Consider the following 17,512-nt stretch of genomic DNA (forward strand, 5'->3'; position numbering starts at 1 on the left):
GATGTGGGGCAGGGAGACCAGGACCCTGCCACCTACCCCCACTCCCAACCAACCAGGGCTTGGAATGGGGAAAAGAGAAACAGGGAATGGGAAATTTCTTTCTACTTCCAGACCAGTGGCAGTATTGTAAAATTCCCAAATAATATGGGGATCCAGGGTGCCACTAGGCAGTCTTTTGGCTTGATAATCTAAAGGGTATTAAGGCCAAATTTGATTGCAAAAGTGAATAAATGTATGGCCCTTCAGGTCAGACGCCAGGTGAAGAGGCTGGGAGTCTCCTAAGAGGCATCCCAGGGGAAACAAGGATATGAAAAACATGGTTCCCACGGATGAGGAAAGGAAAATGTCACCTATAGCCTTGTGGGAAAACTGCTAATTAAGGTTGAAATCTACCATTGGCTGGATAGCCTTCTGGGGCTGGGCATGTAATGGGGGACTACCCGTGTTAACAGGGTTCCTCATTTCCTGACCTTGTCCCAGGAATTCTACATAGCCCCACTTAGTTCATAGTTTATCAATTCTCTTTCTCCTGACAAAACCTGTTCAGTTAGCAGCTGAGATTCTTGAAATGCTTCCCGATGCTAATGAGGTATGCTAGGTACCCTAAGCCCCCAGCCAATGACATTTGCCCCTCCAGGACACCTCTATCCTCAGTCACCCAAAACCTTATAAGCCTCATTCACCATAAGTAAAGTTGATCTGTAAGTTGATCTGTCTACTGACAAGCAATCCTGGTGTGGGCATTCACTGTACGTATTCACTCAACCCCCTGTTGAATGTCTTCAATCCCCTGTTGAATGTTTCTACTCCCACTGGCCTTGTGGATTGATGATCCATGTTAGCCAGAGGAGAGACTGATATCAGGGATTTTGTAGAAGCCAGAAGGTAAGGATGAAAACTGAGCAACTGAGCTCTCTCTCTCTCTCTCTCTCTCTCTCTCTCTCTCTCTCTTTCTCTCTCTGTGTGTGTGTGTGTGTGTGTATTTCAGAAGAACGGGTGGGAAATGGGGTTGCAAAAACAAAAGGGTGGGATTTGGGATTGCAGGAAGTTCGGAAAGGAAGATGGGAAAAGAGGGCAGGAAGGGACACAATAGCCTAGTGGAGCCTAAGGAAACCGCAAAATTGCAGCCCCAGGGGTGGAGAAGAGTCAGGCGAAGAGGGCCACAAGCTAGCCTTAAAGACACTTACTGCCTAAGGCCAGCTTTGAGCCTATTGCATGTAATGAATTGCAGTGTTTTTACTGTATATGCAAAATGTTCTTCTTGTATAGACATACGACAGCTTAATTACAGAAAACAAATACTTTTAATATTTTCCCACTGTCATTCATCAGCATGCTGAAGTCTGTGTATTAGATTGTATTCAAGGGGTTAATTTGTTCATTCGTTTATTTATTTTACTGGTCTGCCTCTGCCTGCCCTCCGTGTCCTGGGATCACAGATGTTCATATTTACTTGCTAGAATGTATGAGTTAATGTTTTGTTTGAGGTTGCTGGAATTAAATCTAGAGCCGTCTTCACACTAGATCAGTGCTCAGATGGTCATCTACATCCCCAGACCTTTAAAATAGGGTCTTTTGGTTTTGTTTGTTTCGATTTTTGGGTGTTGTTATTGCAAAGCGGGAGATCTAACCTCCCGGTCTTGACATTCTAGTCAAGTGCTGTACCATTGAGCTATGACCTAGTTGCAGATGTTTGGTTTGTTGCCTTGAATGTCGTAATAAGAAGAAAATAAAATCATTAAGTGTATTTTTGACCTGGGGAAAAGAGAATTTCCAAGAATTCCTGGAATGGCCCTAAACATACATTAGCCAATTTGTATTATGTATTTCTGTGATGTAGCATTTTCCGCTTTGAGAATTATAAAAATACCAACGAACTTTGAAAAATATTAAAGGTGCTCTGTGCTTTGCAGTATCAAGTATCAAGCCAGCATTTGATTCCTCAAAATTAGCAAGCAGCTCCATGTACATTAGTACATAAATTTGCTTTTATTGTTAATGATGTTTACAAAGCAAAATGTTTTGCTTTGATTTAGTTTGTTTTGGTTTTCTGAGACAGGGCTATGTATCCCAGGCTGGTCTTGACCTCTCTTTGTAGCCAAGGATGACACCAACCCTTAATCTTCCACCCCTAAGTACCAATATTTCATACAGACATGCACCATTGCACCTGACTTCAAAGAACTGTTTTAAAATTATACATGTATTCTATACAGGGCTGCACATGGAAAGTGTTAAAAGAGCTGAAAGCAGAAAAAGTTTAGCAATCCTGGTGTGGTTCAGCAGAAAACACCAGAGCTTAACCTGAGACCTCCTGCCAGAGCATCCCTGCTGGCTGCTCACCCAGAAAATGCTATTTAGGATTCTTAGAACTGTTAACATTCTTATTGGTAAATCCTGGGTTCCTATAACTTAAAACAAACAAGTACAGGAAGCAGGAACCCAGACCAAACAAACAGCCTCAGTCGATGAAGGGTGGGCACCCGCACCACAAGCCGGTGTGCTCGCAGACTGCCCACCACACACCCCTGCTTCTGCCCCAGGGAAGCCCCTGGAAGAGGTACCTGGGAGGGAGGAGGAGTCGGGCTGGGGAAGAAGGTGAGGTGTTTCACGTGTCTGAGCACGAAAGGGGCGGAGTTGGGCCGCCTGGAGGCTGCCTGGTCGCTTAGCAACGGCTCAGCCTGGAAACATGGACCCTACGGGTGACCGGGAGCTTCAGGCCAAGCTGTATTTAGAAAGACATCGGATCATGGAGTTGCTGAGTCAACTAACTAGCTTCCTCCTCTTTGCCCGACCAAGTAAGGGTCTTGTCTCCATTGGCTTTCTGTCTACTTCTTCCTAAGCAAAGGATCCCCAGCCTATATCCAGTTCTCTCCACTCATTCCATTCCCTGCTTCCCCGCGAGTGGAGCCCTGCCCGGAGTTCAAAGGCTCTGTGAGCTCTTTCCCCCTCCACACACATCCCCAACTCTGAGTCAAACATGATAAGTGTCCTCTTGGTGCGGCGGGGAGTGGTAGGGAGGCTGCCAGAGTCTGTGAGTGGCAGAGTCTGGGGACTGCCTAGCTCCAGGCCCACTCCTTAGTTATGAGTGCTTGGGGTAAGACTGAATGTCAGTCTCTTCCACAGGAAAATGTAGATAATCGTACGGCTCTAATGGGAACAGAACCGCACAGAACACAGGGGGCGGGAGGTTATTAAATAAATTACAGCTATATCAGCCTTGGCCAGGCAAGCGATAAATCTTTTCAATTCCAAGGAGTCTCTAATTTATTAAGGGAGCTAAATAAGGGCTAGCGTGAGCTACCAGGATCATCTTGGGGAGCCAGTTTTTTTTCCTGGCATTTTTATACAGTAGACTCCTTCAAAGTTTGGATTATTTCATAATTTTTATTGGCATGTGGTAAGGTGTTACATTTGAGATGAAAACGAGATTGCTCCTCCCAGGGTGACTGGAGCCTGACGGCCTTCATAATAAGTCTCCGGAATTCCAAAATGTTCATTTACTTCTGTGGAAAGGAAACAGAAATACCATTCCAACGCAGAAGAAAACAAAAACTAGTATGACTACCTAGGGGATGAGAAAAATATTTTTTGAAATATTTTATTGTATTTTTTAAAATGTATTTATTTAAATGTGTGTAGGTGTTTTGCCTGCATATATGGCTGTGTATCATGGGAGTGTCGCCTGTGTGCCTGGTCCCCGAAGAGGTTAGAAGACAGTATTCAGATCCCCTGAACTAGAGTTGCCCATGGTATGAGGCACCATATGGGTGCTGGAACCTGAATCAGATCCTCTGCAGGAACAAGTGTTCCTAACCACTGACCGTTAAATTTAAAACACAAATTTAGTACATCTGATGTTCACAAGAGTCGATGTTTAATATTATGCTTAGATTACACTTCCTTTGTTCTTTTTCTCCCTTTTCTTCATTGTCAAAGTAATGAAGTCTTTAATCATGTAGGAGATGGACCCCTGGGAATGTCGGTGGTGTGTCTTGATTAGGCTAATTGGGAGGGGAAAAGCTGACCACCGTGTGGAAGCATTCCCAGGGTATGCTAAAAAGCGGAAAGGAAGCTGAGCAGAAGCAATCACCTCTCTGCTTCCTGCTCTGGGACATTCCCTGGATTTTTAACTCCGTATTGTGATGCAAAATAAACCCTCTTCCCTTAAGTTGCTTTCGTCAGAGTGTTTTAGCATAGCAACAGAAGACTTAACTAAAACAGGTATACACTTCAAGTAATGACCAGTATGATTTCCTTAACATACGCAGAGAAGCCAGACATGGTGGCACACACCTTTAATCCCAGCATTTGAAGGCAGAGGCAGGAAGCTTTCTGAGTTTGAGGCCAGTCTGGTCTACATAGAGTGAGTTCCAGGACAGCCAGGGCTACATGGAGAAACCTTATCTTGAAAAACTAAATACATACATACATACATACATACATACATACATACACACACACACACACACATATACATACGTAGAGAAGGGCAAGTAAATAACACTATGGTGAAATAAGATTGGTTAAATTCTAGCAGTTGAAGTTGGTGCTGGGTCCATTATCCTTTTCTTTAGGTTTGTTTTTACTTTTATTTATGTATGTGTCTTTCAATATATGCCACGTGTGTGCAAGGGCCTAGAGAGGCCATAATAAGGCATCAGATACCCTGGAACTGGAGTTACAGGCTGTTGTGAGCCACTTGAGGTAGGTGCTGGGAATAGAATTTGTATCTTTTGCAAAGGCAAGTGTTATTAAATGTTGAGTCAGCTCTGCCCCAAGAGCCTTAAAAAATTAATTCTCACCAATATCTTTAAAATGATTTTTAGAAAATGTGGGCCTGAGACCTAATATTCAAAGAATAAAATGCAGTCACGGTGGCATTGGTCATCTAAGCGGCGCTGTCTTACGTCTGACTTCTGCCATGATTGTGTAAGACTCTAGTGAGCCTTAGTTTACTGGAGATTCCCTAAGTGAACAACGCAGAGCGGGGGGATCATTGCAAAAGCAGGAGGATTTTATTGTTCCAGCATGCTGGGGTCATCCTGCATCCAAAAGGAGAGGTGACCCCGGGCAACCCGTTTGGCCAGTTTTTATAGTTTTTAGGGCAGCAGCAATTAGACACAACATGATTGGCAGAACAGTGTGACTTTTTAAACTGATTGGTCATTAGGGAATGAGGTGGCAAGGACTTTCCTTGTCTGTAGGTGGCAAGGGTTGGTCTGTCCTGCAGAATGTGTCTACTGTGTCTACATGCTCTGGGCCTTCCCCATCTGCAGGTGGGTTCCCTCCCCTGTGGTCTGAGGAATGTTAATCAGCCTCTTCCATCTGCAAGTGTCCCAGGACCTTTCCGAAGTTCCTGAGCTGACCAGGAATGTTAATTAGCCTCTCCCTTGGTGGAGGTGGGGGGCGGGGAAGGAGGATTCAAGCAGTCCAAAGTTCCGAGCTTTCAATTGCTGTGCTAGTTTTGGAAAGTGGACTCAATTTTCTGTTTTTAAGTCAGTTCAGCAGAAGAGCCTGTTGATCCAGAGCGCCTCTTCTTTGTCAGACACAAACATTCTGCCTCATCAGAAGACTGCATTTGTCTAAGACTATTTCCATTTCCTGGGTTTTAGCTTCTTCCCCACATCAACCCCTTTGTCTGTCTACTGTCCACCTCTTTCTACAAATTAGGTCACCTGGGGAGCTTGTAAAACAAAAAAAATCACCCAGGTCTAGTCTGAATTGGGTTGCTCAGTCATCCAAGGAAGAGAGAGCCCATGCTCAGTTCCTTAAGCAGTCTCTGTTGCACTGTAAGGTTCATGCAAGTGAGGCCTGCACCTTTGGTAAGTGACTGGTCTATACTGGTTTACTGGACCCATCACCCACTCTAATTGCTAGAATTTAACCAATCTTGTTTCACCATTTATGTGGATATGTATGTGTGTGCATATGTATGTATATATGCATGTGCATATGTATGCATGTTTATATGCATGTGCATATGTATGTATATATGCATGTGCATATGTATGCATGTTCATATGTATGTGCATATGTATGTATATATGCATGTGCATATGTATGTCTGTGCATATGTATATGCATATGTATGTATATATGCATTTGGTTTTTCAAGGCCGAGTTCTCTGTGTAGCCCTGGCTGTCCTGGAACTCACTCTGTAGTCCAGGGTGATTACCTCATAAGTGACTGTTTATACTTATGCACAGTTTAATTTCATATAAGAGTAAGTTTCAACTGTTTATTTGCAGAAAAACCGAGAGATTATTTAATCTCTCTTTTGGAACGTCTGAGAATCGCCAAGGCAATGAAAGTGGCATATCCCTACTTTATGGACAACTCTAACATCGTGTCCATGTTTGAGATGATGGACACCGCCGGCAGAGGCTGCATATCGTTTGTGCAGTATAAAGAAGGTCAGCACAGCCCACAGATAGGCTGAGGCTGCTCCGTCACTTTCTCTAGCTGAAAAGAATCCTAGTTTGTAAATTTTCATTTCTTCTCTTTCTCACTTTTGCAGCCCTAAAAAACTTGGGCCTTTGTGCTGCAGATGAAGTTCTGAATGATGATGGACACATAATAACTTTGGATAAATTCAGGGATGAGGTGTAAGTTTTTAAATATTTTGATATCATGGTATGATTTTGAAGTATTAATACCATTGCATATAGAGTACCACTACCCTTTCTTTAGTGTGTGTGTGTGTGTGTGTGTGCGCGCGAACATGTGCCATGGCATGCATATGGGGCCCAGAGCAACCTTAGGTATCAGTTTGTACCTCCTGCCTTGTCTCTTTGTTGTTTGCTGCTGCACTATGTACCCCAGGCTACCCAGCCTGTGTGTGGGCTTGCAGGATTCTCCATCTCCACCTCGTAGCTTGCTGTAGAAGCATGGAGTTCACACTACAGTGCCCAGCTTTACGTGCGTTCTGGGGATTCAAACTCAGGTCCTTACACTTGCACATCGAGCACTTTACCCACTCAGCCACCTGTATACTCCCCCTCCCTCCCACCACACTACCTTTTGAGTCAAACGTTTCATTCCCTTTAACTTTCAGCAATTAGAAAACGAAGGCAGAAAAAGCTCTCTCTGGGAAGGAGAAGGGCGATGATAGTGTTAAAGAGGAAGTTACAGAGGTGGCTTCATTTTTTTCTCAAGAGGAAAACTCATCAATGTGGGGTGTGTTAGAGCACACCTTTAATCCTGGGCCTCAGGAGACAGAAGCAGGTAGATCTTTGTAAGTTTGAGAACAGTCCGATCTACATAGTGAGTTGCAGCACAGGCAGAGCTATGTAACAAGACTCTTTCTAACATTAAAACAAATAAAAAACAAGCAAGACACCTCATCCATTCTCACACATGAGGTGAGGTGGCTCAGTCTGCTAGAATTACTAATGCTCTCCACCCCACACACTAGCTGGAAAATGTGTCTCTGTGTATAATATAGAAGAGGACCAGTGGGAAACCTGAGTGAGTGAACGTGCTTTCTGTGCAAGCCTTGCAACCAGAGTTTGATCCTTGGGGCTCACATAAAGATAGAAAAGGAAAACTGAAGACACAAAGTTGTCATCTGATGTCCACATGCATGCTGACGACACCCCATTACACAAAAACCCCAAACATAGTTATAAATCGATATGACTTTAAATAGATAGTAACAAGCATTGGATCCCGGTATGCGGAGGACAGCAGTGGCAGGAAGATGATGAGTTCAATGCCAGCCTGAGCTAGAAAGCGAGCTCATCCTTCTTTCCCCCTCAGAGAGTAGAATAGAATGTATTCTAAAGTGTTTTCTCAAAATTACTTTCTACAAGGTAAATATCAATAATGTAGGCTATGTGTATGCTTGATTTTTTTTATTTGAGATTTTATTTTTTTATTTTCTGTGTATGAGCGTTTTCCCGAGTGTGTCTGTGCACTGCATGCATGCAGTGTCTACAGAGACTGGAAGAAGGCAGTGTAGGACTGAAGTTACAGCCTGTTGTGAGCCACCACATGTGGGCTGGGCATTGAACCCAGGTCCTCTGGAAGAGCAGCCTCTTAACAGCCGAGCCATCTCTCCAGCCCCCAGCCGGCCAGTTTTAGATTAAGATGTTACAACAGTGAGAACGATAAATAATTGCCACATCAGAAAAAAAAATGGAATAAAATTTTATAGGTGTAGAAATCTTCCAGCTAATTAAGCTCAATTTGTGTAAAAGCCTTACTGTCAGAGGACTTATTAATCAGGAGCTGGGGATGTTGGTGGAGCACTCGTCTTGCATGAGCAAGGCTCTGAGGCTGATCTCTAGTACCACACACACAAAACCTATTACTCCCAAGACCAAGGAAATGTTAAACGGGGGAAAAAAAGCTTAGAGACTTGTCTCAGACCAGGGAGATGGCTCATCTGGCAAAGGCTTGTGACACATCTATAAGGACCCAACTTCAAATCCTGAGCCCCCATGTAAATGCTAGGCACAGTGGCCCATGTGTGTAATGCCAGCACTGGGAAAAGCAGGTGGATTCCTAGAGCTCACTGGTCAGCCAGCCTAGCTAAACTGAGGAGCTCCAGGTTTGTAAAGTGGAAAGCAACTGAGGAAGACACCCAACATCATCCTCTGGCCTCTGCCTGCACATACTCAGATACACACCCAGACACACACAAGATTTCTTATCTCTCCAGCTACATAAATATTACAGCAGGCAAATGGCTAAAGCAGTGTCTGGCCTCTAAAATGTTTCAGCCAGAGAAAAAAGATTGCCATTGTCACAACTGGAGATAGGAAGAGCTAGGGAGTTGCTTAGTGGTAAAGCTGTTGGCATGCAAACGTAATATTTGCTCCCTAGAACCCACATAAAAAGTTTGACGTGATGGTGATACTTATGATACCTGTCTAGGGAAGGCAGTGGCCAAAGGAACCCTGGGACTTGCCCAAAGCCCCAGTAAGAGATCCTGTCTCTAAAACAAGGTAGACATCTTGAAGAACAATATTCAAGGTTGACCTCTGGCCTACACACACAGATACACACACACACACACACACACACACACACACACACACGGGTGTGTGTTCCACACACGGATAAATAAACACACGTGCATAGGAATTTACACACAAATACAATTAATAAATACCTTAAATGGAAGGATATGAACATAGAATATTAGAAACAACCATAGCTTAACCATTATTTTATAAAACTTTTTTTTTTTTTTGCAGTGGGTGGGAATGGGGTTGAGACAGATAGTATCTCACTGTGTTGCTCAGGCAAGTCTTGAACCTTTAGTGATCCTCCTGCCTCAGCCCTCAGAGTGCTGGGATTATTGATGTCTTCCACCACTGCCAGCTCACAGTGTGTTTCTCAAATAAACATAGTGGATTCCCAAAGTGGATACAGGAACCTCAATGACCAACGTGCATTCACAAGTATTTCTACAATTCATTGGTTGCTTCCTACAATAGCTCTCTTTCCTTTGCACAGTGGAGGTCAGACATGGCTGACCTTCGATCTCACACTGCCTTCAGACGTCTGCATTTCTATTTGTAATGCAATTATTCTGCTTCTCATAACTGAGTTTTCTGTTCTTTGTTTCCTTAGGAACAAGAGGATGGAAAAAATGTGGTCAATGTTTTAGTGGCATTGTAACTCAAAGATAATAAATGGTTCTACCAAGTTTTCATTTGTCGGGTTTCATTAAGTCAACATTTCATCAGACGACTTCAAGCCAACTGTCATCTTTGTTAAACAACAGTTTTCTCAAGTACACATTACTTCCCCACAGTTAGGCCAGCTTGTCTTCAAACTAAGCAGAATCTCAGCATCTTGCTCGGCCAGTTTGTAAATTCGAACTTCACTTAAGGCTGCTGTGACAGGAACGTGCTCAGAAGCTGAATGCAGGAACTCTATCAGGAGTGACGCAGAGCCGGTGCAGATCCAAGATGCAGGCTTCTTCTACACCATCTGGGAAGACAAGAAAGAAGAGGAAGAGAGAGCCTCTACTGCCCCATCCGCAGGATGAGAGCAATCTTTGGCGAGTCTAGCAGCATCTCCACTACCTATGGATTTAATATTCTGTTTTTTAAGTAAGCTGGGACCCCATGAGGTGTGTGGGATTAATAGATGATTAGCTAGTCTTAAACAGCAGGACTGTGTTTCATTTTGTCACCAGGGTTTGTCCCAGGAAACTGATGCTAATATTAAACGTAGCTATGACTTTAGGTATAATTAAGAAATGGGGGAAAAAAAAGAAAAGGAATAAAAATGAATGCAGCAGAAAAGGCAAAATATCGAGAAAAAAGAAAACCATAAATAGGTCGGGGATGATGACAAACACCTTTAATCCCAGAACTCAGGAAGCTGAAGCAAAGGGATCTCTGTGAGTTCAAGGCCAGCCTGATCTACACTGTGAATTCCAAGCCAGCTTGCATAGTGAGACTTCATCTCAGAAACCCAAAGCCAAAACAGAAATAGGAAGGCTGGCAGTATGGTTCCATTAGTAATGTTGCCTGCTGGCAAGCCTGGTAACATGATTTCAATCCTTAGGATCCACATGGTGGAAGGAGAGAACCATTTCCCCCAAGCTGTCATGTGACATAAGTGCATGCCCGCATGTGCGCGCACACATACACACACACACACACACACACACACACACACACACACGCCTGCGCACAAATAATTTAAATCATAATAAAAACAAATAGGGGCTGAGGATTACCTAGAGGGCTTACCTAGCATGAATGAAACACTGGATGGGGCTTGGGGTTGTCATAGCATTCAGAAGATGGAGGCAGAAAGGTCAGAAGCTCAGGGTTACCCTCTGCTAGTATACACTGAGTTCAAGGCCAGCCTGCGATATGTGAAACTGCATTTCAAAAAGAGAAAATCAAACCAGAAACAGCCATAGCTTCCTGAAATAAGCAAACCATGAGTGTATATGGTTTAAAGCAATGCTTCCAAATTGCAAAATCTCTATACGTAATGTAAATCTTTTTTATTAATCATTTTATCCATTTACATTTCAAATAATATCCCCCCTCCCTGTTATCCCTCTACAAACTCCCCATCCCATTCCCCCTCTTCCCCTCTCCCCCTCCTTTACCTCTATGAGGGTGCTTCTCCACCCACTCATCCACTCCTGCCTCACTGCTCTAGCATCCCCCTATGCCAGGGCATCAAACCTCCACAGGACCAAGGGCCTCCCATCCCATTGTTGTCAGATAAAGCTATCTTCTGCTACATATACAGTTGGAGCCATGAGTCCCTTTATGTGTACTCTTTGGTTGGTGGCTTAGTCCCTGGGAGCTCTGGGGGGTCTAGTTAATTGATATTGTTGTTCTTCCTATGGGGTTGCAATCCTCTTCAGCTCCTTCAGTCCTTCCCCTAGCTCTTCCATTGGAGTCCTGGGGCTCAGTCCAATGGTTGGCTGTGAGTATCTGCATCTGTATTGGTCAGGTGCTGGTAGAGCCTCTCAGGAAACAGTCATACCAGGCTCCTGTCAGCAAGCTCTTCTTGGCATTAGCAATAGTGTGGCAGTTTGATGTCTGCAGGCGGGATGGATCCCTAGGTGGGGCGATCTCTGGATGGTCTTTCCTTCAGTCTCTGTTCCAGTTTTTGTCCATGTCTTTCCTTTGGACAGGAACATTTCTGGGTTAACAATTCTGAGATTTTATCCCTGTTGAGACCTGGAAGCCTCTTACTTTCCTGGCATCTGGGACTTTCTGGTAGCTACCCCTGTTCCCCATCTCCCATTGCTACACACCTTTGTTCGATTTCCTGACCCTCTGTACATTTCCCCTGTCTCCTCCCACACCTGGGGAGAGAGAACTTGTAGAGACCATATCCAGAGGTTAGGCACGGCCCCTGGTTGAAGGATGGGGCCACCTACCCATCTCAAAAATATTAACCCAGAATTGCTCCTGTTCAAAGAAAATACAGGGACAAAGAGTGGAGCAGAGACAGACAGAAAGGCCACCCAGAGACTGCCCTACCTAGGGATCCATCCCATATGCAGCTACCACACCCAGACACTATTGCTGATGCCAAGAAGTGCTTGCTGACAGGAGCCTGATATAGCTGTCTTCTGAGAGGCTCTGCCAGAGTCGTATCAATACAGATTTGGATGCTTGCAGCCAACCATGGGACTAAGCACGGAGACCCCAATGGGAGCTAGGGGAAGGACTGAAGGAACTTAAGGGGTTTACAACCCCATAGGAAGAACAACAATATCCACTAACCAGATACCCCGGAGCTCCCAGGGACTAAACCACCAACCAAAGAATACATATGGTGGGACCCATAGCTCCAGCTACATATGTAGCAAAGGATGGCATTATCTGGCATCACTGGGAGGGGAGGAACTTAGTCCTGTGAAATCTCAGTGCCCCAGAATAGGAGAATGCTAGGGTGGTGAGGTGGGAGTAGGGGTATGTGGGTGGGGGAGCAGCCTCATAAAAGCAGGGGAGGGGATGGGATGGGGGTTTTGCAGAGGGGAAACTGGGAAGGGGAGTAACATTTGAAATGTAAATAAATAAAATAACTGATAAAGTTTAAAAAAATTGAGATGGGTGGGTGGCCCCATCCCTCAACTGGGGGCCATGCCTATCTACTGGATATGGTCTCTACAGGTTCTATCTCTCTTTGTTGGGTATTTTGACTAAATTCATCACTTTTGGGTCCTGAGAACCTCTTGATTCTCTGGTGTCTGGGACTTTCTAGTGGCTACCCCTCAGTTCCCCAGCCCCTACTGCTACATATTTCTATGACCCTCTGTACTTCTCTCCTGTCCCTTCCAGTACCTGATCCTGCCCCCATTTTTCCCTCCTCCTCTTTTCTCACCCCCAGGTTCCTCCCTTCCTCTACCTTCAGTGATTATTTTGTTGGCCCTTCTATGATGTAGGATTGAAGCATCTACATTTTGGTCTTCCTTCTTCTTATGGGTTGTGGGTTATATCATGGGTATTCTGAGCTTTGGGGCTAATATCCACCTATCAATGAGTACATACCATGTGTGTTCTTTTGTGTCTGGGTTACCTCAGGACTTTATTTTCTAGTTCCATCCATTTGCCTGCGAAATTTATGAAGTCATTGTTTTTAATAGCTGAGTAGTACTCCATTATGTGAATATACCACATTTTCTGTATCCATTCTTTTGTTGAGGGACATCTGTTTTTTTTTTCCAGCTTCTGGCTACTATAAATAAGGGTGCTATGAACATAGTGGAACATGTGTCATTGTTATATGTTGGAGCATCTTTTGGGTATATGTTCAGTAGTGGTATAGGTGGGGTCTTCAGGTAGAACAATTTCCAACTTTCTGAGGAACCACCAGATTGATTTCCAAAGTGATTTTACCAGCTTGCAGTCCTAACAGCAATGGAGGAGTGTAAATCTTAAATAAACATTTTTTGACTAGATTCCTAGTAAGTGTCTTCATGTTTATACCTATACTTAGAGCTAAAGTTAATATTAAATTTCTAAGAAAACAGATTTTTCTCTAGCCTGGGCTATTATTAGGCATTAAGTCTAGCTGTGATTTTTTATTTTCTGCAGGTGGCAGAATTATACTTGCATCTATTGTCTATTTACTTTCCCAGTAATAAATAAATGGCATTAATCCAGATTCTAGGAAGTAAGCACAACATGTCATTTATACCTGGTTCTGGTCAACTTTTGAAGATGTGAATCACATACATTATTTTGGTTTTCCTATTGTATTTTGAAAATATAATAGATACACAATGAATGTTACAAGCTTTTTTTTAAAAAAAAAATAGGAACGATGATCTTTTATTGAGGGAGGGTTCATCAATCCTTCTTGGCTGCCACCTTCCTCATGGCTGCCAACACGTTGCTCAGCTCCTCCCGCTTTCTCTTGGCGTGGATGTGCATGCCCACCACCCTCTTCTTTTTCTTTTTTTCTCAAATTGTAATTAATTCACACAGGGGTTATAAACACAGAAAGGCAGGATGTGGGGAAGAGAATGACACTGGAGTGTGGGTGTTCAGGGGGAATACAGATATCTTCAGAACTGGATATCGGCTAGGTGAAAGTTCAGGGGACAATTCACTATGACTCTGCCTATGACTCACTTGTCCTTATCTAAGTTGGTATTGTCTGCCAAGGCTACCTATTTACAAGGTCTATGACTATTCAGGATTATAAATTTTCATAAAAGCTGCCTGTTGACATTAGCTTATAGCCATCTGTTTCAATGTTTTTCCACTAAGACCCAAGACTTGGTGTTAGTATACATGCATGACAGGCCTATTGCTGATTTTAGGCCTATGGCTGATTTTAGGCCTACAGTGTGTAAGCAGGGCTGCCCCTGACATCTCCTCCCTTCTCTAAGTATAGAAGGGCTGTGGCAATTCTAAACTTGCGAAGGCGGGGATAGAGGCCTGACCTCCAGTATTTGAAGGGGACCTTGTAATGGCTCCCATCCCCCTGTTGTTGTCCAGTGAGGCATGAGGGCCATACCCGTCCCGATGTCTTTTTCCTGGAGAGGGGATACTTTTGACATCAACCCCTATGCAGTCAGGCTTGTCCCTCAGGGAACCCAGATAGATATTTTTAACTTTTATTTATATTCCCTTGCAGTGCTTAGCCTTGCAGCCTAAGCAAGAATTCAGATTGCCTGTCAGAGGGGGTTCTGGGTGGCCCCTCTCTGCTTGGTCTAGGAGCAGAAGTTCCCCCTTTTTAGGTTGGGTGGAGATGGGTTTTGGAAACACCCTGTATAAAGTAACAACCTCATCTTGAGTCTTGTGGTCCTCCATAGCTAACTTATGATAATGTATCTGAGTAGGTTTTGCTACCAAATTATTTATCTGTTGTATCACAGAGTTAGTCTGCCTATTTGAGGGCCAGGGACCAGCAGAAAAAAGCAAAAAGAACCCAAATAATGGTCCCAAGATGGGAGGAAATAGGGTTGACAACCTTGGAGAGGCTGAAAACCAATTCTTGTACCAGCATTCATCTGTCTCTCTCTGTCTGATTTTTCTTAGGGCTTTCACTACCTATTTCATGCTCTCTTTAACCCTCCTTGTCTTGTCTATGTAAAGGCAACCTTCTTCTTTGAGGGTTGTACACAGTCAAGAGCTGTATACAGCCTTTTCTATTGTACTAGAGTAAATCAAGTCCAATAAGGATCTTTGCGATTTTAGGAGGTCTCTTCAGACAGTGAAACGAGGGATTTCTTCAGATTAGTGATGTCAATCTCTAGCTGTTTGATGTTCTTGTCAGTGGCCCTTCAAAGGTCTGAGTAGTATAAGTTCGGAGGCCAGCATCTGGATTAGAACTTCTAACAGCAGACATCACGGGTGATTCATTTTTACCTGGGATGCTGCCTGAGTTAAAGCTCCTGGGAAGCCCTCTTTCTCTCGGTTTTCTGGGGTTGGGTACGGAGCTGCCACCTGTGACCTGCTCTATGATCGGGCCCAGTGCCCACCCTCTTCTTGATGAACTTGAGTTCGCGCTTGTCCTTGGACACTTTGAGCAACTCCGCGGCGCTCGAACGGAGCGAAGCCGCAGACCTCCCGGATCATGTCCCGCACGAACTTGGTGTGCTTGGTGAGGTGCCCGAGGCACCGTCTGTGTCTTGGCTTGCTGATGTTCTTTGTCACTTTGTGTCCCTTGTTGAGGCCTATGGCCATAGGGTAACGCAGGGCCATAGCTGCTGCTCTCCGATGGCGGCCAGGACAGGAAGCATGTTACAAGCTTTTAATTATTCTTTTTAATGTAAAATTTTTATTTTATGCACATTATGTCTGTGCATGACATGTATGTTTGGTGCCTGTGTGGAGGCCAGAAGAGTGTGTCAGATGCTCCAGAGCTGGAGCTATGGATGGCTGTAAACTATCACATGAGTGCTGAGAACCAAACCCAGTGCTCTTAACTGTTGAGCCCTCTCTCCAGCTCCAGATTTTAATAGATGTTATTGCAACCAATAGCAACGAAACTCTGAGATTGTTGAAAAGAAGCAGACTCCACTGGTGTTTGGATACACCAATACTTATGGTAAGTGTTTTACTATACCCATATTTATGGTTAGATTTTATCCTTACTGCTTGAAAGGGTTTTCCTGTCTCTTGCAACAGTGAGAAACCAAAGGAAGAAGATGCCATGCCCTATCAAACTGAACAGAGCTGCTCCTCCTTCGTTGACCTGATTAGCAGGGATTATCTGAAACCAACAGCAATCCATGCGCAGTCTCCAGTGGCTTATTTCCTGGTAGGTGTATATATACTGCTTCTCTTCAAGCACTTGCTGGGAATTTTTGAGTGAGAAGAGATAAAACTGTTGCTCCAGCTGAAGCAGACAGCAACAGTAACATGAGATCAGCAAGAGTGGGAAGGCTAAGCTGGACGGGGACATCACTGCATGCTCAGACTGAGACAACAGTGACAACCGTCTGAAAAAGAAACAACCTCACCAGAATGAGGTGGAGGCTATCCTATCACTTTGTATCCTTAAGGTTTCAACAAAGCATTTTAAAATTGAAGAAGTATACTGTCCTGGAGGAATGCTAGAGAGAAAAAAAAAGTAACATCTAGTATTAAAAGCTCTATCACAAATAAATGTTATCTATATTTCTATTTTAACTTTTAATTATTTAACATTTCCTTAAAATCCCATAAGTTCTATTGTTATAAAGCTAAAAGTTAACAGTTTATCTTTAGAACTTAAAAGACACTAGTCAATCTTGTGCTCTGATTTCAGCAAACAGTTACTACTTCCAAATTGATTACATATTGATTACAGTATTGTGAAGGGGCCATGCTAGGGCATAAAGGCAGGAGAGTAAATTGTAAGATGCAAGCATGACGGGGCATAGACTACAGGGTTCTCTACGTTGTAAGGTGAGTGACACACGTGCTAGTCAACCCCGGATCATACGCCACTTCTCTGTGAGGTCCAGCCATACCATCGCTCATTTATTCTGAGTACATTCCACAAAAGAATAAATTTAAGAAAAATTTCCGTCAACACCAAAGTTTGGACCTACCATACACAAAAGCCCCAAGTTTGATCTCCAAAACTAGGGATGGGGGTTTTGCAAAAGCTGATATTTAAAGTGCACACGCCACCTTCAACTAACTTGTATGTGAGTGGCGTCTGATGCAGGAGAAGCCCTTCTTTCTTACATAATTTCGCAGCATCTTTCACTTGTATAAAAACCTGGTCTACTTGGCAAGTCAACACACCAAGCTGTAAACACTCTAAGACGTCAATCATGTCACCAAAGACAGAGCTCTTCATGGAGGCTAGTTGTCCCAGATGCAGCTCTCTAAGGACATTCATTATTGTCTCCAAAGAAGAGAGAACATTTCTTTCCATATTTCTTTCTGCAGCTTCCATTGCTGCCTGTTGAGGCTGCAGAAAGAAATGCAAGCAAACATCTGTTAATGTGTTTATTAACACAATGTTTGGCATCTTGAAATAGAACCCCTAGATCATACAGTTCTCTTATTTAAGGTGTGCAGTTGGGTGTCAGTGAGATAGCTCAGTGGATAGTTGCTGCCAAACCTG

At 43.7% G+C, this 17,512-nt stretch overlaps 1 protein-coding gene and 1 pseudogene across 1 annotated transcript; one reads left to right on the forward strand and one right to left on the reverse strand.

Moving 5' to 3' along the window:
* The first annotated feature begins 2,445 nt into the window (after positions 1–2,445).
* Efcab10 (EF-hand calcium binding domain 10) lies at positions 2,446–9,661 on the forward strand. The gene is made up of 4 exons (XM_028768906.1): positions 2,446–2,798; positions 6,253–6,417; positions 6,522–6,609; positions 9,584–9,661. The coding sequence occupies exons 1-4, from the start codon at positions 2,690–2,692 to the stop codon at positions 9,618–9,620; spliced, it is 399 nt and encodes a 132-aa protein (XP_028624739.1). The 5' UTR covers positions 2,446–2,689; the 3' UTR covers positions 9,621–9,661.
* A 4,130-nt stretch (positions 9,662–13,791) lies between these two features.
* LOC114622371 lies at positions 13,792–15,654 on the reverse strand (annotated as a pseudogene).
* Between the last annotated feature and the right edge of the window lie 1,858 nt (positions 15,655–17,512).

The sequence above is a fragment of the Grammomys surdaster genome, unplaced genomic scaffold (assembly GCF_004785775.1).
Source record: "Grammomys surdaster isolate TR1022 unplaced genomic scaffold, NIH_TR_1.0 188, whole genome shotgun sequence".
Lineage (NCBI taxonomy): Eukaryota > Metazoa > Chordata > Mammalia > Rodentia > Muridae > Grammomys > Grammomys surdaster.